This window comes from Prionailurus viverrinus, chromosome A2 (genome assembly GCF_022837055.1).
Source record: "Prionailurus viverrinus isolate Anna chromosome A2, UM_Priviv_1.0, whole genome shotgun sequence".
NCBI classification, from domain to species: domain Eukaryota; kingdom Metazoa; phylum Chordata; class Mammalia; order Carnivora; family Felidae; genus Prionailurus; species Prionailurus viverrinus.
In genome coordinates this window covers 79,642,653-79,668,710 of record NC_062562.1, presented here as the reverse complement: position 1 = coordinate 79,668,710, position 26,058 = coordinate 79,642,653, and the positions used below count along the sequence as shown (strand labels likewise).

Genomic DNA, 26,058 nt, shown 5'->3' with positions numbered 1-26,058 from the left:
CAAGAGATGTAGCTGTACCTTTCTGAAGAGGACGACTTCTCAGAGTTAACTGACATCAGCAGCTCAATCTTCTGCTTGATTTCTGGAAAAATCAGAAAATATTCACAACCAAGATTGCCTGCTCTTGCTTTCAAGCTTTATATCAACAGATTTTTCGTCTCTGATCCCTTTTGTTCAAAAAGAGGCCACAAGATTCGCAGTACTTCTGTTAGGACTGGGATTCGATGGTGCTATAAAGGGAAAAGCTCCAGAGGCACCAGGCCTTGCTAAACTATGCACATGACTGTTTATGAAAGCAGGAAGTACCATTTCTTTTAAGCGGAGGGGTGTTTTCTTTTTTAAGGTAGAACCAGCATGGCTCTGCAAGAAGATTTCAAATGCAGCAAATTAAAATACAAACAAGAAATGCTCACAACTGGACTGGATACACTGGATAATCTGAGAAGCCTGGATAATAAAGTTACAGGCTGTAAAGAACAGATGTGCAACCCTGGGCTACTTCTATTTCACCAGCCCTGAAAAATATGGCTCAGTGAATCATTTTTGTCACTTAAGAATGAAATATTAAACCAGAACCCCAATTTATACATCAAAAATTTTTTAACCTTTCTTAGAATTTCTTGACCGTCTTTAGTTAAAGAATGTGTTTAACATCTTGTCCTTAACTCCTTCAGAAAAAGACTTGTATTTTACACCTTAATTTTCCCCTCCTCCTTCGCAGTACAGCACAAGTGAACAGCAACACCCAGTTACCGAGCAGATAATATACTTGTCCTTTTAGGAAAGGACTGACAATGCCATCTGCAACAGAAATGTACGCGCCAATTCAATTTAATTAAAAGATAATTGCTGATACTGATTTGGAGGAAAAGAAAAAAAAAAAGAGAGACAGAGATAACAGACCAAAAGCAAAGGAGAGGTAAAAATAAAAGGGAGAAGGAAAAGAGAAGGAAAATAAAACCTAACACATTTCCTTTAAAAATACTAATGACTGACCGAAAAACACATAATTTTACGTGAATAAAACTGACATGGTCCCATTACCCAAACTATTTCACACGCAAAGCCGTTTTCCCACTCCTATTCCCATGCATAATAAAAAGTTCACATACCAAAAATAAAACACCTGGCCACTGACATACTGCTATAGGCAGTCTCAGGATATCAAAGTAGAGCTAACAGTTTCAGGGTATTTTTTTTCTTAGGGGTAAAACACATTTTAATTTGTAAAAATCTTGACTACAGAAATCAAAGGAATAGGAAAAGGGAATAAAAATTAGTTGCATAAGATACAATGGACCTGTTCAGAAATATCTTTTTCAATGTTGTTAAAATAAGGGATTTCTGAATTGTTTAAGCTTACAACTTCATCCAACGGGCACTATAAAGCTGGCATGAACGTCCGTTTAGAGAACAGAATCTACCACAGCTCTGGCCAAACTACCTAACCACTGGGGAGAGCACACAGCACAGTGGTTAAGACGAGATGATGATACTGAAACTTACCTCGAGGATTCTTACGTGGATTACAGAGTCTGGCACCGGGTGCCACAGAGAATGCTCAGTAATGCCCCTCCCGCCAGTTTAAAAAGAGCAGTGTTTAAGAAGAGCTCAGCCTTGGCCACCAGCAGCCTTGGATCTGAAGGCAGGCTCCTCCAGCATTTTTAACAGCCCTATGACCTTAGGGAAATTAATGAGACTCTCTAAAAGCCTCTATCTCCTCTCCTATAAAATGGGGATAGCAACTGCTCGTAAAGGGCTGTTGTGAGCCGTATGAAATACGGTAATCCATGAAAGTCATGTAGATGTAGTGTTGTGCCTGCCATATAGTAAGCCCTGTGTCTGCTGCTAAGTAGTACCTAGCAAAGGACAGTAATCCTAAATAAATATTTGTTGAAGGAGTTAATGAGGTATACTAGGTCTGTCCTATTTTAAAGAGCTTGTCCACAGTTTTGATCTACTTTCTCCTTACTATCAACATCAACATGCAGCTTTTTATCACTATAGTTTGATTTTATGTGGAAATTTAACTTTAATCTGTATCTCAGTCTCCCTGTGTAATTCTCAGTTTATCAACTAGCCATGTCAGAAATGAGGTTACACTTGAATCCTTCTTCATCATGGTAATTGTTCATTCCAAAAAGACAAAAGATTCACCCTTCAGTGTGCAGATCATCTGTGCACATAAGCTGAAAGACACCCAATTTAAGCCACACAGTTCTCAGGAAGTATATGCCCATCTTACAAACATTAGAAAGAAAAGTTAAAGCTCTGAGAGCTCCAAGCCGAAAGGGTTTCCAGTAATACATGGACAGGTTTCTAACATGTTTTTCACATTATCTTCAAACCTTCAGATATGTTTCTAGTTCCTGAAGGACTAAAACATTCAGGAATGTTTACAAATACTATATGAATATTGTATCCTCTGAGGCCCATAAGGTCCATTTCTTTTTCTTTTTTTTTTTTTTTTTTAATGTTTGTTTACTTTTGAGAGAGAGACAGACAGAGTGCAAGTGGGGGAGGAGCAGAGAGAGGGAGACACAGAATCTGAAGCAGGCTCCAGGCTCCAGGCTGTCAGCACAGAGCCTGATGCGGGGCTCAAACTCACAAACCGTGAGATCATGACCTGAGCTGAAGTCGGAAGCTCAACCAACTGAGCCACCCAGGCGCCCCCCAAAAGGTCCATTTCTAGTCTACTACCTACTCCTCCTTACCAATACCATCCGTGGTCTAATTATTCCCCGCATCCTTTGAGAACCCCAGAAGCCATGTCATTGAGTCTTACTCCACCACAATACCTGCCATAGTACCGGGTGGCTTCGATGTTCACGTTCGTAGGACTTCCACAAACCCTTGGCTAAGGACCTCAGCCTTCTGAACCTCTGATCACTTGCGTCATCTACCGTGACCACACTCTCTTACACACACTACAAACATTCCCCCCAAATTAGTTTGTGTTTTATTCACAGTATCTATGACCCTATCCTTCATTTTTTTTGCAATTAAGTCCACCGGTCTTTCTCTTTATGAATGATGGTCTTCCTGTCACATTTAGACTTTCCCCACACCGGTTTTTTAAAATCGTCCCATTTTCCACAAATAACGCTTTATAATTCACTTTGCATGTAAATCTTGGACCCTTCTAGAACATATTTCAGTCTATGAATGGATGTAGAGATCCAGTCTGCTTTTATAGTTACACTTTAAAATGCTACACCCCCATCAACCCCCACCAATTCTAAATTACTCTCTTCACTACCACTCCTCAGGTTCTTCCGAAGCGGCCATCGTAACAACCCCATAAATACATATTTATTCAACCATCTAGGGTCTCCCCTTTATTCATTCAGGCCAGTGAGTATTAAGGCCACACTTCTTTATTTCACAAAGAAAATAAACGAGTGGCACTTGTGTAGTTTGAATAAGCATATTTAAAATTATGGTTGATTTTTTTTTTGTCATCATGTTCTTTTAATTTCTAAATAACATTATGGGACAATGTTAAGTTTTTCTTTGTTTTTCTAATGTTTTTGTGTTCTGATTCTCCTCCTAACTCTAAGTTCTTTGCTGGATCATCTTTTTTCACCCAGACCTTAAATGTAGGAGATACTTATCTCACGTGACCCTCTTTTCACTCACCGACTCTTCCAATCTGCTCCCCTGACATCCACAACCAAAGGACACTGATGGTGACCAAACCTGAACTTCGAGCCCAATACTCTCTCCTGCAACTCAGCACTGTGCATCCTTCCACCCTTCCTAGACATCTTCACCTACATGGTCCCTAGATGCCTTGAACCCACCATGTAAACCTAAACTCTTCAACTTCCAGGTCTAAGATCTCCTATGTAGAACCTTCACATCTCCCCAAACAGCAGCAGCATTGCCCTTCTGAGTCTGGAATGTTTGAAGGATTCCAGACTAGCACCCCTGTCTCATTTGGGGTATCATTACCACCACTCTCCCCTTCCAACCTATTTTATGTTCCAGGACTGCTGAGCGCTACTCTGGGATTCCCTAAACACACCATGCTTTCTCACACCACCAAGTGTTTTCTTAGAACGCAGTTTCCCTCCCTGGGATGCCACTGCCCAGTGTGCTTCCCTTGCACACCGAACTCACTTTTCTAATCTCAGCCCACGCGCCACCTCCCCTCTGACTGCACCCCAGACAGAACACAGCTCACCTCCACTGTCCTTCTATATATCACATACACCAGCAGGACAAAATTACTGAAATATATACGCTACTTGTCTGACTCCCCGAGACCAGGGCTTCTTTAGGAATGGAGACCTGAAGTTTCATTTCAATTTACATTTACTTGTTGATTCTTTCATGGTCCTCTTAGCCTATCCTAGTCAACCTTACAATCTAGCTAACTTCATGTCCTTATTCTTAAATATACATTTCCAGACACAATTACTCAATCGGAGATTCAAACAACTACAGAGATAGAAGAGTCCTCAGAGGTCATCACTTAGCTGAACCACATTAATTTATGAAGAAGAAATTTGAGGGCTAAAAAGATAAACAACTGGTGGCAATAACACTTTTCACCTTCACCCAGACTACCATTTCTGAGACCTACAGCTAAATTTCCAAGGACCTAGCAACCCAAGCAGAACATTCAGCATCCTTTAAAACCTGCTTCTAGGGGCACCTGGGTGGCTCAGACGGTTAAGCATCAAACTCTCAGTTTCAGCTCAGGTCATGATCTCGCATTCATGAGTTCAAGCCCTGCACTGGGCTCTGTGTTCACACTTTGGGGCCTGCTTGAGATTCTCACTCCCTCTCTGCCCCTCCCCTGCTCGTGCTATCTCTCAAAATAAATAAGTAAACTTAAAAAAAAATTTTTAAACCAGCTTCTAAATCTATTTACTCATATTTCCAATCAATTAAAATCATCACTATTAGTCAGCTTTCTTGATTAAAACAACTGGTCAGTCTTGGGGCACCTGGGTGGCCCTGTCAGTTAAGCGTCCAACTTCTGCTCAGGTCATGATCTCACGGTTCATGAGTTCAAGCCCCACATCAGGTTCTGTGCTGACAGCTCACAGCCTGAGAGCCTCCTTCGGATTCTATGTCTCCCTCTCTCTCTGCTCCTCCCCTGTTCACGCTCTGTCTCTGTCTCTCTCTCTCTCAAAAATAAATAAACATTAAAATTTAAAAACCAACTGGTCAGTCTGTGACATCATACTCTTCCTATTCATCACATTATACACCAAAAAGGAAAAACCAATTCACCAGGATCTCCCACTCATTCTCTTTCATCCAACCTACAGATCCAGAATAAAATGAAAACCTTTTATTCTGATTGTACCCACACTTTAAAAGATACTCAAATCCCTCACAAAGATGAACACTTTTAGCTCTTCGGTTAATGGCCTACTATGTCTAATATTTAGTTTTCTACTCAATAACGTGAGTTTGAAGACTCATGGAACACTTAGGGCTATGAGTCCAGAGCTGAGACCATCCCTGAGAACCCAGACCAGGAAGAGTGGTTACTCTCCCTTTCTCTCTGCCCCTCCCCTGTTCACATGTGCATTCTCATTCTCTCTCTCAAAATAAATAAACAAACAATTTAAAAAACAACCAAGTCCAATAAAGGATATGCTTCAAAGATCAGACAGTGTGGGAGAAAAGGTGCACAGCCCTGAATCCACCTGGATCCTAAGAGCAACAGTAGTGTGAGACTCACACAGGATGCTGTGGAGAGGACATGTTCCCATGTCCTTTACATCACTACCTGCCCAACACAAGCTCACATGGGACCCTTCCTTTTAAGACATGGAAATTAAGATATAATAAGTGGGCAGACAGTTCTACCTAAATTCTTAAACCTACATCCTTTCTCCATGGGTGCTATTCCAAAAGATTTACTAAACTTAATTTCTCTTGCCAAATTGCCTTTTTTTTTTTAATGTTTATTTTTATTTCTGAGGAGAGATAGAGTGCTAGCGAGGGAGGGGCAGAGAGACAGATGGACAGACACGGAATCCAAAGCAGGCTCCAGGCTCTGAGCTGCCAGCACAGAGTCCGACGCAACGCCCAAACCCACGGACCACAAGAGCCAAAGTCAGACACTCAACCAACTGAGCCACCCCAAGCACTCCTCTCTTGTCAAATTCTTTACATGACCATTCACAAAGCTGATTTTATTTCAGGTATAAAGAGGATTTTTTTTTTTTAATGTTTATTTTTGAGAGACAAAGAAAAACAGAGTGCGAGTAGGGGAGGGGAAGAGAGAGAGGGAGACACAGAATCTGAAGCAGGCTCCCAGGCTGCGAGCCCTCAGCACAGAGCCGGATGTGAGGCTCGAACTCATGAACCGTGAGATCATGACCTAAGCCAGAGTCAGACCTTAACCGACTGAGCCACCCAGGCACCCTGAAAGAGGATATTTTAAATTAATGCTTTATCTGTATATTTGGAGCCATTTCAGGCTGCAAGGAACAGGTATGTGCTCAGTTTACCTCAGGGGATAAGACAGTACTGCCAGAAAACATCTAAAAGTTAAGAACAGAACAAGATTCTGGCTGTGAGGCCTGTGGAGGCATTTATCTGTTCTTAACAGCTCTTGATACTCAGTTCATGTTACCAAGTGTTCAGAGGGATTGCTCTCCACCTTAATGCTTCACCATTCTGTGGACTCAACACCTCTCTGACCCTAATTCCATTTCTCCTGTCACTACCAATTAACTGCTTCTCTCTGTTTCTCATGTTCACAGATCCTACTGCCTCAACCATGCAAGCTTATGGCCTTCTCTCTTGGTGTCTCCAACTTAAGCCTGCAAGTATCTCTACGGGGCTCCCATGTAAATGCAAACCAGGGGCTGCAGCAGCTTTTCTGGCCCAAGTGTCAATCCCTGATAATACCCTCTGGGACCAAGTATTGAGTTCCTGACGCAAAATTCAAGAGACGGGCACATAAGAGACCCTTCATAAAGGAGCAGGAGTAAAGCAAGCACTCTGAGACGTCTAGGAAGGTCAGTGATGAACTGACCAACACCATGAAGACAGTCGGGTGTAAAAATGAGTCCTTGCCGTCCCAGCATTCATTATTCAAGCCTTCTGTTAGAAGAACACAGAGAAAAGCAAAAACTGCAAACAAAAGCAATCATTAATGAAATGGCCATTCAAACAACTGTCCCTGGTTATTCCCAGTCTCCATCTCCATCCATCAAACCCCTTCTTTCTCTCTCTCTCACACTGATGGTCATACAGTCCAACAACAATTCAAATAAGATGTAAACCCAAAACAAAGTGAAAACTGAAAATACGTTCCAAAACATGCAACATTTGACAAGGCTGGCTGAAGACACTCACGAAATGTTAGAATCCCAAATGAGGCTACAGAAGGAGTCAGGAAGGTCAGTAATTGATGAAAAAAATCAACAAGGACAATAATATGCTAAGTGTCTCAAGAATGACAATTATTTGATTATCAGTGACTAACGGGGAAGATGATAAAACTCTTGAAGAGTCTGCAAAAATGTCCTTCGTTATAACTGCATTATAAATTATAAGATATCCAATCATGTTATTACACAAAATTTAGTACAAAAATATATGCCAAAACAATCAACACTTGATGCATTCTTTGTTCATTCTAATACTCAGTACTTATTTTTCATTAGAATTCAAATTTTGGTAAATAAAATAAGCTTACTTTCAGAATCATTTTATTTTTCAAAATAAAAGTCCCAATTTCACCCCTTCCTTAAAAGGAGACTTTTTCCAGTATCCTGCCTTCTGAACAGGGTGATGGGCCAGTGGCCTACACTGTGTTCACTCCAAACTCCAAAGGGGTGGGGGTGGGAGGGGGCGGGGACAAGGAGGGGAAGGAGGTGGTCTCCAGCTGGCTAGGTTTCGATTTGAACTTTCAAGGTAGCTGCTGCTGCCACTAATCAGAAATTTCATTTACTAGAGGCAATACTTTTCCTTCTGTTACTTCTTAAACTAATTACCCTGAGTGCAACTGATAACGCAAAAGGAACATTAGTTTAAAAGGAAAAGTTTGTTCCCGATTTTCAAGTTCTAGAAAAAAAAGCAGGTCAATCCCCTCAAACTGGGATTCCCATCCTCACTTACCCCCATAAGCCTGCAACTGCAAGCAAGAGGCAGGGAGAAGAGGAACCAGGTGCCCTGGCTGTGTCTGCAGCACCAGCCTAGACCCCAGACCACCCAACTGGACACGGCAGGGGTGTGCTCAGACTTCACAGGCCTCCAGACAGTATCTGTTACCAGTGCTTTTGTTATTTTGATATTGAGGAATTCCAGGACAACTTAATACAAAAATGTATTAAAATACGAAAAGATGAATGTTTAAATAAATTCTTAATTTTATTACCATCACCATCATTGTCTTCTATCAGCAAGGAAATGTAATGAAACTAATTCCTGAAAACTGTCTACAGGTTTCTCACCACAGCACAGTATCATTAATAGTTAATCCAGGCTGCTAAACAGAACAAAGACACTCTTACCCTGACTCTGTTGGGGAGACCTAAGAAGTAACACAAGTTCTTAGATAACTGAGCTGTTACACTCAGGGTGAGATCCAACCTCCCCCTTCACCATGAGATCAAGTTTAAAGCTTTCTCTGTTTTACGCTTATAAAATAAATACCATTTGTACAATTTTCTGATACATGAATTTTAGAATTTACAACACAGAATACTACTCGGAAAAAGAAGTATTTTTATAATCCTAACTAAAAGACAGTTTTTCATACTAGATATTAATATACAAGTGAAACTACTCGGTTCTCTAATATTGTGGCTTACAATGTCATAAATTAAGACATTTTAATTTCATTTACAATTTTGGCACATAAAGGACTGTGAGTTCACCAAGGCAATAAATGCTTGCTTTTATTGACTCCTGTAGTAAACCAAGGCCGTTCAACCATCTTCAAAAGTAATTTCACTATGTTAAGAGGAGGTAAAATTATTGTACAAGGCTTATTTACATGTATAAGAAAACAAGCCATATCAAAATATGAGGTATAAGAAGGAATTAGAGTCCCTAACTCCCAATCCACATTAACTTTCAAACTTTAGAACTGCAATTCTGAAATTGATGTGATGCAGTCCAATCTGTCCACCCTTCCACATTCCCTCATCACCAACAGGTGCTGCACTAGATGCCACATGAGCAGAGGGAGGAAGAATGTCTCAAAAATATGCAGGGCAGGGGCACCAGAGTGGCTCAGTCAGTTAAGCATCAGACTTTGGCTCAGGTCATAATCTCACAGTTTGTGAGTTCAAGCCCTGCATCGAGCTGTCTGCTGTCAGTGCAAAGCCTGCTTCAGATCTTTTATCCTCCTACCTCTCTGCCCCTCCCCTCCCAAAAATAAACACCTAAACTTAAAAAAAAAAAAAAAAATATATATATATATATATATACGTATGGCAGGGGCACCTGGGTGGCTCAGTTGGTTAACTGCCCAACTTCAGCTCAGGTCATGATCTCATGGTTTGTAAGTCTGAAGCCCCGCATTGGGATCTGTGCTGACAGCGCCTCTCTGTCTCCCTCCCTCTCTCCCACTCTCTCTCTCAAAAATAAACATTTAAAAATTATTTTAAAAATAAGAAAAATTATAAGAAATAAAAATAAAAAAATATGTAGGGCAAAACTCCTCCCTTCAGGGAGTTCACAGCCTAATATTTAGCATTTAGCTTGAACCATCTGGCCTACCTGAGCCCTTTACATGAATGAACTCACAACAACTGGAGAGGTAGGCACTTAACATAATTTCCATTTTACATGCATGGAAACTGAAGCTTTGGACGTTTATAAATTTCCAAAACAGAGTGTCTGGGTGGCTCGGTCAGTTGCTCATCCAACCCTTGATTTTGGCTCATGATCTCACAGTTCATGGGATAGAGTCCCATGTCAGGCTCTGCACTGACAGCACAGAGCCTACTTGGGATTCTCTCTTTCTCTGCCCCTCCCCTGCGGGTGCGTGCATGTGTGCATGCTCTCTCTCTCTCCTCTCTCAAAATAAATAAACATTAAAAAAATAGTAATATAAAAAATTTTTCTAAAACCTCCAGACCTAAACAATTCCATTTACAATAGCATCAAAAAGTATGCAATACTTAAGAATAAATTTAACAAAGGAAATCAGAGACTTGTGCACTGAAAAACACAAAACATTGTTGATAGAAATTAAAGACTTAAATGAGAAGACATCCTGTGTTCGTGAGTTGGAAGACTTATTATTATTAAAATGACAGTATTCCCCCAAATTGATCTACAGATTCACACAATTCCTATAAAAATTCTCAATACCTTTTTTTTCCAGAAATGGGCAAAGTGACCCTTAAACTCATTTAGACATTCAAGGGACCCTGAATAGCCAAAACAATCTTGAAAAAAGAACAAAGTTGGAGGACTCACACATCTTGATTTCAAAACTTATTATGAAGCTATAATAATCAAAACAGTGTGATTAAGGAGAACTCAGGTGTCTCAGTCAATTAAGTGTCCAACTTGGGTTCAAGGTCATGATCTCATGGCATGTGGGTTTGAGCCCCAAGTCAGGCTCTGTGCTGACAGCTAGGAGCTGGAAGCCTGCTTCGGATTCAGACTGCCTCTCTTTCTGCCCCTCCCCCCACGCTTGCTCGCTTGTGCACTCTCTCAAAAATACATTAACATTTAAAAAATTAAATTTAGGGGCACCTGGGTGGCTCAGTCGGTTAAGCGGCCGACTTTGGCTCAGGTCATGATCTCACGGTCCGTGGGTTCAAGCCACACATCGGGCTCTGTGCTGACTGCTCAGAGCCTGGAGACTGTTTCGGATTCTGTGTCTCCCTCTCTCTCTGACCCCCCCCCCCCCCAATTCATGCTCTGTCTCTCTCTCTGTCTCAAAAATAAATGTTAAAAAAAAATTTTTTTAATTAAATTTAAAAAAAAAACACTGTGAAACTGGCATAAAGATAAGACATATAGATCAATGGAATAGAATCAGAGTCCAGAAATAAACCCTCACATGACAGCCAACTGATTTCCAACAGTGCCAAGGCCACTAGGCAAGAAAAGAATGGCCTCCAAAACATGGTCCAGACAACTGGATGTCTATATGCAAAAGAATAATATTGGACTCCTAACTCACAGTACATACAAAAGTTAGCCGTAAATGGATCAAAAATCTAAATATAAAGCCTAAAACTTGACTCTTAAAAGGAAATACAGATGTATATCTTCATTATTTTGGATTAGGCTCGTTTCTTAAATATGACACAGAAAGTACAAAAAACAGAAGAACATCATAAGAATTAAAAACTTTGGTGAATCAAGAAACACTTACTGAGAAAAAAAGATAATCCACAAAATGGGAGTAAATATTTGCACATCACATATCCGATAAAGAACCAGAAACCAGAATATATAAAGAACTCTTAAAAGCCAGCAATTTAAAAAAAAAACAACACTCAATTTAAAAAATGGGCAAAGGATCTAATAGACATTTCTCCAAAGAAAACACACAAATGGCCAAGAAGGACATGAGAAACTGCTCAACATCATCTGTCATCAGGGAAACACAAATTACAACAAAAATGAAATATCATTTTATACCCACACCAGGATGGCTGTAATCAGAAAGACGGCAACAAGGATTGACAAGGATGTGGAGAATTTGGGAACTTCACATACCGTTGGTGGGAATGTTAAATGGCAGAGCTACTTTGGAAAACAATCTGGCAATTCTTCAAAAAGTTCAACAAAGGGTTACCATATGACCCAACAATTCCACTCCTCAGTATATACCCAAGAGAACTGAAAACATACATTCATACTGTTCACAAAAAAACCTGCACACAAGTGGTATTTGTAATATCCCCAAAGTAACAACCCATATATCTATCAGCTGATGAATAAACAAAATGTGGTATATCCATATATTAAAAAAATGGAGTAATGATACATGCTAACACATGGATAAATCCTGAAAACATTATGGACAGTGAAACAAGCCAGAGACAAAACACATATTGTATCATTTCATTTACATGAAATGTCCAGAACAGGGACATCTAGAGAGACAGAAAGATCTAGGGGCTAGGGAAGGAGGGAAAATGGGGAGTGTCTGCTAATGCACAAAGAGTTTCTTTTTAGAATGATAAAAATGGTCTGGAATTGGGAAATGGCGAGGTCTTTACAATAGTATAAATATGCTAAAAGCCACTGACTTGTAAACTTTAAACTAGTGAAAAGGGGAATGTGAATTTTATTTTAATTAAAAAAAAAAAAAAAAAAAAAAGATTCCAGAGCTAGTAGGTCACTGAGCCAGGATGAGAACCTGGCGGCCTAGCTCTGTAGTCTAGATCCCCAGGTGTGTGCTGCGCTGCACAGCCTCCAGGGAGGAAATGATCAGTGTGGGGAAAGGGAATGGCCAAAGAAGGCATCTGTCACTAGCGTTAGGAGGACTTTGCCAGGTGAAGAGAAGCCCACTCCCAACAGGAAAATGGCACAAACAAAGCTACGGAGACTCCTGTCGTGTGGGCCATCCAGGTTGTTTTGGTGGCTGGCAGGAGCCAAGTAGAGACTGGTAGGAAATAAAGAGAGATACTGGCGAGGTCTGTCCCTAGAGCATCTTACACGCCATACAAAGAAGTCCGTCTTACATAGGGTAGAATATAACCAACTATACAGTGAAAACTAAAATAAGAGATTCAACAGGTGGGTTAGAATTAAGAGCAAATTTTTAAAATCTTATGTCATGCCAGGGAGAAAGTATTTGACTTCATGGAACTATGTATGAGACTTGTCGATTCTCCACAATTCATCCTGTGTCTATACACCCACACAGTGCCCCCCAGGAACTCTGCCAATTATCACCTCTCTCATTTGTAAATCCTAAAATTCTCACCTCAAGCCTCAATAGCGCCTTATTTCTATAAAAATCTTTAACAGCAGCAAGCAATAGTAAAGTCTACTTCCAAGGCTTTGTTACTTTACACAATGTTCTAAAGTACGATAAACACTGTAGCAAATCGAACACAGGCTACTTTATTCTTGTCTTGCTGTCTGTGGGATTTCCCACCAATTACACAAACAGAAAACCTCAATTAGTTCTCCATTTTAATACGCAAAAATCAATGAACAGGGCCTTAAACGTATCAAGGACACAGAACACTTTAACTCCGTTTTATCAAAATGACGCTGAATCAGTATTCCAGAGTACAAGTTCTTCATCCTTATCATCTCTGGCCACGTATTGATTGCGTTGCTGGTTTCTAGTCACGTGGAAAAATATTTTAAGCATGCAATAATGCCTAAATATAAAGACACCGGGATTGATAATTATATTTGTAACAAAGAGCAGCAACAATACCAACAGTAACATCTAACATTTCATACCAATTACAATGCCAGGAACTCTTCTATCTGCTTTATATAGTGACTCTCTGAAAACTCTCATATCCCTGTAAGATAAACATTATCATTATCCTCACTTTACAGACAGGGAAATGGAGGTACAGAAAGGCTCAGTAACTTGCTGCCATTTACAGGGCTAGTGTAGTAGAGGGGACTCAGAGCCCCAGCAGCCTCTGTACAGGCTCTGGGCCCTCAACCACCATACATTACGTGTGGCCGATTTAGAATGCGCTCACATTTTTCCATAGTAAAAAACCTAAACATTCACTTATGTTCACAATACTTATGAAAGTTACAACACAATCCTATAAATCCAGTCCTATTCAGACTTCATGTTTATAATCTTGCTGTCCCCTCCCCCTTAAAAAAATCTGTCAGCCTTAAAACAATCATTTATTACACCTACAACTATGGTAAGTGTTTGTGGGGGTAACGTTACTAACTCGCATTAAGAGTTCAAAGAAAATCAAATTTTAGGGCCATATTTTGACTGCATTTTATGGGGTGAGCTAGGTACTGAACTAGTACTGGGCAATTGAGGCACTCTGTATCTCTTGCATTTAAGTTTCCTCTTCATGCCAAGGGCCATTCGTACTGATCTGCAGACCTACTAAATCACTCTCTTGGGGTGATGATGCCGAAAAAGTCTCCAGAGGTAATTCTGACGCGCGGCCAGTGTTGAGAATCACTGGCTTTACACTTGGCGCCTGTCCTCCTTATCTAACTGACACGACAGTGTTACAAACACACAATTCATTTCACAAACACAATTAGCCAATCATGCCAAACAATATTCTATTTATTGGGACTTCAACATAGGGAATGCTAGATAGTGACAATCCAGCAATTCCACTTCTTCCAAATCCAAGCTACGAGAACACTCACGCGTGTCCTCAGAGGGTCACACAAAGATGCTCCTCATAATGCTGTGTGCCACAGCAAGTAATGAGAACAACCCGACTGTTAACTGAACTCTGCTACATTCATCATACACAGCCTTTGAAAAGAGTGAGGTGGCCCTGCAGGTACTGAATGATCTACAAAACTGACACTAAGCGTGCAGAATATGCAGTATACTACTTTTGTTATAAATGCGTGTTTTCACAGGTGTGTATGTGCGTGCATATATGTACATGTAAATGAAAAGTAAAGTTGAGGAAGAGTATACTCCAAACTGATTAGGAGAAGGTCTTCCTTGCTTTTACAGACAAAATGAGGAGGGGTGCCTGCGTGGCTCAGTCAGCTGGGTGTCTGACTTCAGCTCAGGTCATGATCTCGCGGTCTGTGAGTTCAAGCCCTGTGTTGGGCTCTTGTGCTGACAGCTCGGAGTCTGGAGCTTGCTTCGGATTCTGTGTCTCCCTCCCTCTTTCTGTCTCCCCCTCACTCACATTCTCTCTCTCTCTCTCTCTCTCTCTCTCTCTCAAAAGTAAATAAAACATTAAAAAAAAAAAAAGGAATGAGGGAATGGTCATCAGAGAATTTCACCTTTACGGCACTTAAATATTTTATAGATGTTATTTGTGTAATTAAAAATAATTTTCTCAAATAATGTTGAGTGTTGCCAAAGGATACCCCATTTAAAATAAACCCCTTTTGTGGTTACCCAGCTTTCAAACGGACAGTCTGCAAAAAGATTGCCATCACACCATTATAAATAGCATCCAAATGCCAATTTTCACTTTCAAATAAAATTCACAGTTTAATCAAGATCAAAGCAATGTTCCATTGGAATCCTGAGAGTGTTATACTGAATGGGGGGGGGGGGGGAACCAGCTCAATTCTTCAGACACTGTTCTATCATAAGAAAGGGAGTCTTGTGGAGGTTGTAAAAATGGCATTTAAAACTAGCTTTCAAAACTAAATTCGGTCTGTTCCAATTCTATCATGAGCAGGCTCTTATAATGAAATAAAATTGCTGAAACAAATTGGTCAACTAAAAAAAGTATTTAAAAATACAGGTATTAATTTAGCAGTCCAAAAGTGACCAAGTCTCAACTAATGGGGTGTGCCTATGAAAGGTATACTACTGCATAGAAGAAACACAGAGAATCCCACAGACGAAAGTTAAGATAAAAACTAAATTTTGTACCTAGAGCCATGAATATTTGGGTTCTTTGTTAGATGGTGCAGAGGAGAAAGAAAGGCATGTGCTTGAGAAACCAGAGTCAATTGCCAGGGCAGTTAACATAGCAAGAAACACTTCCCACAAAAGAAGCAATGCAATAAAGAGTAAGTATAAAATGGCTCAAGACCAGAACTTCAAGAAATTCCAATGTTGCTTTTTAAAAAAAATATAACTTTCTTCCAGTCATATCATCTACTTTAATAACAAAATGGTTCCTCAATTTATACTGAAATATGCCAGCCAATGTATTATAAGACATCTGAGGTACCCAGCTTTTTCCTTTTTCTAAAGCCTAATAACTCTCTGAAATCTGGACCAACTACAAAGATAGGAGGAAGGGGGAAAATATTTCTATTTCTTGAGTTGGGCGAGGGGGGTATTCAGGTGCCTATCTCATTTTTCAAATTTACATTCACATTTCAGGTTTTATATGCATGAAACATTGCATAATTTTAAAATATGTTTTTTGGAGTATCTGAGTGGCTCAGTCGGTTAACCATCCAACTCTTGATTTCAGCTCAGGTCGTGATCTCATGTTCAAGGAGTTTGAACCCCACAGTGGGCTCTGTGTTGACAGCGCAGAGCCTGCTTAAGATGCGCTCTCTCTGCCCCTCCTCCCACCTGCTTGCAACGGGTGTGCACACATGTGTGCACAGCTCTCTCTCTCTCTCAAAATAAACATTTAAAAAATTTCTTATTAAAATATGATTTTAACTTTTCACCAGTGTTTAACCAGTTTCCACTGCTTTCTCAGCATGGTCTCTTCCTTATCTCCTCCTCTGAACATAGATATACCCCAGCTACCAGGCCTTCAAGGAATGCGTGAATTCTGGACAGCCACGTGTTCTTGACAGCTGAAAGATTATCTATCTTATTTAAGCCACTCTGGACTGAAACATTCACATATGCCTAATATAAAGCTTCTTGGCTGCCTCAGAGTGTCTGTCATGAGCAGGACTTCCCACACCCTCGGGGCCTCTGGAAGGAGGCTGAAGGTCTGCTTCCGCACCAAGAGCTCCAGGTTAGGGCAGTGGATTCAGCTGTTTTCTTTTTGTCCCTTCCAGTGACCACATGTGTGCCCTTCCAACTGGCCCATTCCAACCTGCTGAGTAAGGTATAAATAGATAGTTTCCCACACCATACGTGAAGTTTTCTTCACAACGTCGGTAACACTCCTAGGTTGAGGAGTGCTACAAATCCAAGGTTCACATAAAAACAGCTATGGCCCCTCTCTCTTTTGGGATCCCACTGCCACAGTACATCTGCTTCTCTTTAAGCATCCCTTTCATTCTCTCCCAAGTGGTCAGCTCTATAAATGCAGCTTGCACACGGCATATAAAAGTATGCCAGGCTCCTCTATATTACGATGGCAACAATAACTCTTGTTTTGTATGACGGTGACAAGGATAACTCTTGAGTTTGTCAAGGATTACAGATACTTATCTTCATAAAAATACTAGGAGGCATACACAATCACCATCTCTATTGTGTAGATGAGGGAGGGAAGGAGGGAGGGGAGGAGGGAAGGTAACATGTCTAAAGTCACTCAGTCACTGGGGCAGCTAGGTGGCTCAGGTGGCTCAGTCAGTTGAGCATCTGCCTCTTGATTTCAGTTCAGGTCATGATCCCAGGGTCGTTGGATCAAGCCCTGGTTCAGGCTCCATGCTGAATGTGGAGCCTGCTTAAGATTCTCATATTCTCTCTCTCTCTCTCCCTCTCCCTCTCTCTCTGAAATAAACAAGCAAATAATAATAATGAAGTCATCCAGCCATTAAGTGACAGACACAGAACTTGGCCCCAGGTCAATCAAACTCTGAAGTCAATGCTACTACCATCTACAATGATGCACTGGCCGGATCAAGGTGGCCTAAGCTCTCCACTTCAGAAATCCAAATTCCTGAGGCAGAGACTGCATTATTCCAATTCACTTTTTCCAGCCAGGCTACCATGCGCACAAGACGCCAGCTGCCATGTGGCCTGTCCGCGCTGGAGCCGTGCTGCACACCCAACCCAGTCCCTCTGGAGGAGCTGGCACACAGCGGAGCCACACGGGAGGGACTGCCACGGGACACCTCCGGTCTACACCCCTACCTAGGTACTCCTAGTGCTGAAACCCACACTTAAGTGTGCCTGACGTAAATCAGGTATAATCCCCACAGTTCGAGGTATGGGAATGGAAAGGAAAAATTCCAGAGTTTGGACAAGAGCTTTTCATCAAGCCTCACAGCAGCCACTGCAAATTTCTGTTCCACTTTTACTCCATATTCACATTTTTCTACTTAAAATATGAATTGCCTATGGTTTACCAGCACTGTAGTTAGGACAGTGTGAATCAAAAACCCTGTCTGGGGTTTCTTATGCCTTCTCATCAGAGGTTCTGGCAAAAAGAAATTCAGTAAATACTTCTTCCCCTAAGGGCTCCTATCCCTTGTGAAGTCTGGAGCAAAGGAAAAACTATGCCTGGGTCTTTGTCATTTTTTAAGTTTATTTATCTATTTTGAGAGGGAGGGGGAGAAAGAGAGAGACAGAGACAGAGAGAATATCCCAAGCAGACTCCACGCTGTCAGCACAGAGCCTGATGCAGGGCTCGAACTCATGAACCATGAAATCACGACCTGAACCAAAATCAAGAGTCAGACGTTTAACCAACTGAGCCACCCAGGTGCCCCTTTTTGTCATTTTATAAGTCTTTTTTTCTTTTTTTTTTTTATTTTTAGTTAAAAAATTTTTTTTTCAACTTTTATTTATTTTGGGGACAGAGAGAGACAGAGCATGAACGGCGGAGGGGCAGAGAGAGAGGGAGACACAGAATCGGAAACAGGCTCCAGGCTCTGAGCCATCAGCCCAGAGCCCGACGCGGGGCTCGAACTCGCGGACCGCGAGATCGTGACCTGGCTGAAGTCAGACGCTTAACCGACTGCGCCACCCAGGCGCCCCTGTAAGTCTTTTTTTTCTATAGTTGAAGACTACAATCTTCTCTAATGTCTTTCAGCAAATATTTCTCTTTTTTAAAAAGTTTGTGCTGCTTAATAATTTTAAGTAATCATTCCCTTATTCTAGGTCTACACTGTCCAATACAGAAATCACTTGCCACATGGGCCTACTGCACACCCGAAAGATGGCTACTCTGAACAGAGACATGCTTAGCACACAAGCAGAATGAAAAACATTCCGTTACTATTTTTATACAGATTACACCTTGATATGTTACACTGTTTTGGAGACACTGGGTTAAATGTATTATTTAATTAATTATTGGTTTCGTAGAATAATATTCAGCTGTAAAAAAAAGAATGAAATTCTGACATGTGCTACGACACAGATGAATCGTGAAAACATGCTAAGTGAAATAAGCCAGATACAAAAGGACAGATATAATCTTAGTTTTACACAGAAAAACAGTGCATGAGAAAAAGTACAAAAGGTATACCTCTATAGATGCACACAGTGCCTTGAAGAAGGCTTTAATAAGTAGAAGTATGATAGAATATAGAATCGAAAGGAATTTATAATCAGGATATATATTTTTTTACAGTCAAGTAGTAATTTTGTATCTGGCTTATTTCACTTAGCATGTTTTCACGATTCATCTGTGTCATAGCACGTGTCAGAATTTTATTCTTTTTTTTACAGCTGAATATTATTCTACGAAACCAATAATTAATTAAATAATACATTTAACCCACTTACACGAAGCATCCAGAATAAGCAAATTAATAGAGAAAATAAAACAGGCTCAGGGGCTGAGAAGGGGATATGGGGCCTCGTGGTTCAGGCCGCGAAAGTCGAAAGTCGCGTCAGACCCTCAGTACAGAGGATGGACTCACTGTCAGCAACCCAGCAGGTGGCTTGAGTACCTCTAAGGAATACTGTCCAATTTAACCCCACAAGAAGAAAAGTCCTGTAAATTGGTTTGCTACCATCACGCTTAAAAGACAAATTTTATTTTTTTCCTACAAAGAATGGACCTGAGGAGGGCAAGAACACTCTGAAACCAGAGCCATTTCCACAAACCATTCCACCAGTGCCCTTTAGCGCCTTCAAAACACTCTGACAAACACAATCAGCTTTGTGCTGAGAGCACCTCTCTGTATAAAAGACACAATTTTACAAAATTAACATACTACACAAGGAAGCAAACAAGTTGTTCTTTTGATTTATAGCATTCAGTCCTCTAAATTTACCAGGTTTCCAAATCTCAATTTATAACTGCATTCCCTAGCTCCCCATTTAAGAGATACATTTAGTTCCGTCTCTTATTTCTTAAGGCAATGAATCTTTAGAAGACAGATTTGAAATGTAACATACGTACTAAAAATCAAATATGCAATGTTCAGAGAAAGGAGAGGGAAAAAAAGAGGGCCTAAGTCCAGTGGCTTTATAAGAACTAAAGAAATCCAGTGTCAGGAAGCCAAAGGGGAAATGGCATCATTGCCATTCTTGTATTTAAACATTTAAGGAAGGCTTATGAGGCTATTCGTGGACAGAAGAATAACAGTAACCAACAGCAGTGGCTAAAAGTGATACTGAGCTCTAGGTTACCTGTTTGGGGGGCTTCCCATTTATTACTTCAGTTAATCTACACAACCCTTCCACAGAGCTGGTCTTGTAATTTTCACCCTCTTCTCACTTACTGATGAGGAAACAGAGGCATAGAGAAATTATAAATACTTGTGCCCAAGGTCACATAGCTAATAAATGGGAGAGCTGGAGACAGACCCAGGTAACCTGGCTCCAGAAGCCACTACTACAAAGCGCCTCTCACAATCTTTATGGCAAGTTCGTGATAACATTTACAGTGGGGTTCAAGAGTCATAAACTAACAAAAAGAACGTACAGAGTAAGAACACTTACTGAACCCCGTCACACACTCACCCGACAATACTCTGGGGAATCTTCAGGAACGGTAACTCACAGGTGTGATAAAATTGTCAAAATGAAATAAATGTTATTTTACAAATAAAAATGAAAACCAATGGACTGTTCAAAATAGCAAACCAATTGCCAATCACAGATCTTTAGTTTTACGTGGAGTTCAATGATGTACTGACAGAATGAAGCGACAAAGACCTGTGCTCCTTAAACCACAAGAGTCACAACTGTTGAATGCAAGGCAGGACGCAGCACATCCATTCTGTCTTGCCACAATGTCCTTTACCAACTACACTTAACATTGTCTTGTTCAACATTTGCAAATGTTTCAAACCACACTGGCTTTCCCTGATAAAAGAGCCGTCTCATCCGTAACATGTGGCCTCCTTGGTTGTGCACTTGGACAAAAGATCAGGCATACAGAGGTCCTCACTACCATCACCTGAAAGGCCTTCGGAGATGATGACATTTGGGCAAATTGTTTCCCCCAAACCTGCCAAGTTTTATCAAGCTTTAACAGAGTTAACAAAATCTTTGGTAATCACCGTATCAATCACTTTTGTTTTGTTTTCATTTTTTATTACAGTATAATTCACACTCTGCAAAATCCACCCTCCAGTGTTCAGTTCTATAAGTGTTCTGTATGTAACAAACACAGACCGTTGTTACTCACAGCCTTTAGCACCACCGATCTGTTCTCTGTCCCTATCCTCTTACCTTTTCCCATACAAATGGAATTGTGCAGTCTATGTGCTTTGGAGTCTGACTTCTTTCAGGAAGCGTAACATCTTCAGATTCATTCATTTGCTGCAATGGTATCAATAGTTCACTTCTTTCTATTGCTGAACAGTATTCCATTGTACTGATATATCACCATTTGGCGCCTGGGTGGCTCAGTGGGTTAAGCATCCAACTCCTGATTTTGGCTCAGGTCATGATCTCGTGATTTGTGAGTTCAAGCCCTACCTCGGGCTCTGTGCTGACAGTTCTCAGAGCCTGCTTGGGATTCTCTCTCCCCTTCTCTCTACCCCTCCTCACCCCCCACTCATGAGTGTGCACGTGCTCGTTCGCTCGCTCTCTCTCAGATCTCCCTCTCAAAAATAAATAAACTTAAAAAAAAAAAAAAGAATGTCTTTCAAGAAGGGTAAGACTTTGATATAAGTCCAATTTATTTTTTCAATGGATCAGGTTTTTGGTTTATTTAAGAAATCTTTGCCTAATTCAAGTCACAAAGATTTTTCTCGAATGTTTTCTTCTACTAGTTTGTAGCTTTAGATTTAAGCCAATAATCCATTCTGAGTTATTTTTTGTATGTTGTGCAAGGTATCAATTACTTTTTTTAATTTTTACTGCTTGATCCAAAGTTCTGGTCCTTATCACAGTATTTATTTGACAAATGTTTTCTGGGCACCTATATTTGGCCTAGGGATGTAAGAGTAATAAATAAGAGGGCACAGACTAACACAGGCAACAACATGATCAACTCACTAAATCCAAGGTGAGCAGTGTGGACACAGACCAAGTCCAAATATGATAGCAGCAGGCACCCAGGAGCTTCCAGGAGGGCTGGTCTGATGCTGAGCAAACAGGGCAGGCAGAGAGTAACATTCCAGGAAGGGGAAATATCGCAAGCAATATACAAAGATTGAAAGAGCAAGGCTTGTTTAGGAAATAGCTGGGGGGGATTCTTCTCAACCACTTTGTATTCATGGCAGGCACTTACTTCTGCATGCTAGCATTTCTGGCAAGCCATTTTAGGGGACTCAAAAACTAAAAAACCCCACTAAACAAGCAAGCAACAAAATTCAATCACAACTATAGTATAATAGTATTTCTGTGTCTATAAAAGCAAACAAAATTATCAAATAAAGAGGCCTTCAGGATAGTGTGGCTCAGTATAAGCTGCCAACGCCCAGCCTAGAACAGCTTGCCCTTGGCCTTCTCCCAAGCGTGACCATGACTGCACAGCAGACCCAGCAGGGGGCACAGGAGGAGTCCCACCCCCAACAGAGCTTGCCCAACCCCAGGAGGCTTTCAGTTGGCCTTCAATCCCATCACTCTTATCACCACCCAGAGAACCAGCAACAGCACCCATTCAACTTGACCAGCTGACCCACCTTCCCAGATGCCGCTTGGTTCCGTCAGCCCAAGTGACCCACATCACCAGCATCACTGATGTGCCCCGATTTCCCCCCACTCCCCCCACTGCCCACTGGAAGCATCAGCAAGTCTCCACAACCTCTACCCCAGATGTAAGAGGACTGCTTGCCCTAACCCAACTGAGGACTGGACTTGTCCAGCAGGCCCGGGAACAGAGGCCCTTGTTTCTCCCAAGTCCCCATCCGCAGGGCCTGGTGGGGGCAGGGCTGCCATTGTCACCACAGTCTCTTTCCCACTCTTCAGGTGGAGAGCCTCCAACTCCCTACAATCCTTTCAACTAAGGCCTTTTCCCATCTCAACATTGTCAACAGCCTTTTTTCCATCTACATAATTTTTTAAATGAAATATTTTTCAGATAGCCCATAGACAGGATGAACAATAGAACTTCTGAAATTTTCACATTTTATTAACCTTTCTGAAAAAGATATCGGTGAACTAACTTTTCAAAAATTAAGACTAAAGAATAACAATGAACCCTGTAAAGATAAGGCCAAATGCTGTCTGGACAAAACGGTATCTATACTCAGAACAGTAAAGCCTTACATTTGTTAATCTGCAGAACAAGTTAACACTTTCTTTTGTTTTTAAATTAATTTTATTTATTTATTTTTGAGAGAGAGAGAGAGAGAGAGAAAGAAAGAGAGAGAGAGAGGGAGAGAATGAATATGAATGAATGAATGAATGAATGAATCCCAAGCAGGCTCCATGGGGTTCCATCTCAGGACCCTGAGATGGTGACCTGAGCCAAAATCAAGAGTCTGATGTTTAACCAACTCAGTCTACCCAGGCATCCCAACACTTTCTTTAACTGGAACACTAACACCTCCTTCCATCCTATCCCTAACTTTGAGTAAAACCTCACCATCCTACATGGCTCACACTCCAAAACCCACCAGCAGAGTTTCTACCAGTGGGCAGGAGGGGGCGGGGGGGGGGGGGGGGGGGTTCACCCAGTGACTGGCTTCCTAAAGGATCAGAAATTCCTGGAGTTGAAGGAGACCTCCTCAGAGGCCACCTGATCAAGTCTATCACTTCTCACGTTTGCAAAAGGCTCGTTTTCCCTTACCCTTCATCATGGCCACAAGCCCTTGATGGCAACGGTCTCCCTGTCTCAACTCCTAAGTCAAACACAACACCTTTGATACCCTTGACAGAGCAAGCATTCAACAAAAGTTGCTAATACAAAATTAACAGGTAATTCTCAGTTGTCTTTCTTCCCAGTGTGTGCTGCCTGACAAGGAGCACACCCTCCCACAACCAGCACGGCCCTTGGGAGTTAAGACCTGGGTCAATCCCAGCCCTAATTCGCTCTGTAAACTGTGGAAAAACTTAGCTGAAAACATGTTTGTCCTCAACATTCACATCTTTAAAATTCACATCTACATACAAAATGTCTAAAAACACACACAACCTCCTGGAGGCTGAGAGGTAGAAGGCCTCCTCACTTCCTAGTTCATATCGAGTATGTGGAGAAGTTCAGGGCTACCATCTTCTCTCAAGGTCTCTTCTGGACCCTAAATTTCATGAGTTTTCTTTGTTTGAATTATATAACTCCTATTTTCCCCTCAATCTCAGTTTTTCTTCTTCTGTCTTGATACTCTAAACATTGTTATTTGCCTATAGTTAGGTACTATATGGGATTTGGTACTATCATATTCCGTAATTTTTTCAATTTAATTAAATCACTATCAATGCTTCTTTTGATAATTATCTTCTTTTTTTTTAACAATTAGGGTTTTTTTTAACTATTTATTTTGAGAGATAGAGCACTTATGCAGGGGAGGAGGAGGAGGAAGAGGAGGGGGAAGGGGAGAGAGAGAAAAGGAGGGAGGGCGGGAAGAAGGGAGGGAGGGAATCCCAAGCAGGCTCCACGCTGTCAGCACAGAGCCCGATGTAGGGCAAGAATTCACAAACTATGAGATCATGACCTGAGCCGAAAACAAGAGTTGGATGCTGAACCGACTGAGCCACCCAGGCGCCCCTAAGTGTGACTTTTATAAATCATAACTAAGACAAACTAATGTTTCGATGCAACACTAAAATGTAATGATTTTCTGGCATGATTTATGGAAATAAAGAAACAGGCACAGGAGGGATGTACTGTAATTTTTTCATATCCAACAACTATTTCCAAGGCCAAAATACAATCTGTTGAGGTAAATGCATGTGCAGGCTTCATGTTGATATACAATGAAAAATGACCTCATGGAGAAAAAAATTAACATTTAATTTTGTATGACATTAAATCCACAAGTGAAATATATGGGAACAAAAGGAGAAACCTCTTAATTTTCATACTATTAAAAATTAAAGAAAATATGACCTGATTCCATCATGACAGCATTAAGTACTGAAACAATCCTCAATTAGAGTCAGAAAACTGGGATTTAAATTTTTTCTCTTCAAGTATCTCTGCATCCTAATTTAAAAGTTAGTTTCATCTTCCCGAAGTCTTTTTCTTCATCTACAAGATGCTATCAAAGTAGTAACTTAATTCATCCAATTAAACGATTACACAGAAAAATCAGAACACAAGAAAATTTGTTGGTTCGGGGACAGGGGTGAGTCAGGGTGGCCAATAAATAATGAGAAGTTGGGTGGAAAATGTTCCAAACATTTTCACTAAGTGATAAAAGGCAGCTAGAAACCTATTCTTTGTTTTGGATCTTTCATCAACAGCTAAAGAAAACAACATTTTGAGAAAACTAGTAGAGCTAATGATAAAAGGGTTTCATAGTAACCTGAAAACATAAAATTTACAATGGAAAACTCTGTTGCAGTCCAACCAAACTCCAAAATACTCCACATCAAAATCACAAGTGAGAACAATGCTAACTCGTCTGTTTGATCCCCAGCGCGGCTGCTGCAGGAACAGCCCACAGAGACCAAGAGTCAATCGGACCCATTGTTCAAGTCTGCTGAAGTAACAAGGAGTTAACTGTGGCTCCGAAACTGGTTTCATCATCCTGAAAACGTTCTGGCTCATAGTCTGTGAGTCAAAAACAATAAGCCAAAAACTCTAACAACCCAGCACTGCCTATCCAAGTTATTGACAAGACTTGGCACTCGGTGATTTTTTGGCCAATGCCAAAAATGGATTCTTATATCAAAGGACAAAGACTTGGGACCAGTGAACACAATCAAATCCTAAAGGTGAAACAAGACCTTGAGATACAATGGCAGCATTGTTGGAGTGAGTACACGGCATTTGGAAGCCAGATTCATTTCAGCTTGAGCCTGGTAAGTGCGTTTATAAATAAGTCTTACTCAGACCATAAAAACTGCCGAGAAGTGCCACCTTACATCCTTTTTGGAACAAGGCAGAACAGGCACATATGCATACTAAGGTCAACAGAAATGTCCTGCCCAAAGACTAGACCCGGAGTTTTGCCTTAACCCTTTGTTTCCCATCAGGTAACATCCTACGCCTTAATTAGATGACTAATGGTAAGAAAAACTGAGAGAAAAACCAAACTATTTGATCCATCTTTTCATTTCAGTATTCATTTATT

At 40.9% G+C, this 26,058-nt stretch overlaps 1 protein-coding gene across 11 annotated transcripts in view; it reads right to left on the bottom strand.

The window, feature by feature from the left end:
• Positions 1 to 26,058, bottom strand: part of SRPK2 (SRSF protein kinase 2) — a 257,229-nt gene that overhangs the window by 157,814 nt on the left and 73,357 nt on the right. Inside the window, exon 3 of one of the 11 annotated variants that reach the window (XM_047825673.1) lies at positions 19 to 82. The exons of 9 other annotated variants lie outside the window; for them this stretch is intronic. In XM_047825673.1, coding sequence (XP_047681629.1) covers positions 19 to 56 — 38 coding nt within the window. In that variant the 5' untranslated portion in view covers positions 57 to 82. Of the gene's footprint in view, positions 1 to 18; positions 261 to 26,058 lie in introns of those variants that run through there. One more of the 11 variants, XM_047825667.1, reaches the window with a different exon arrangement.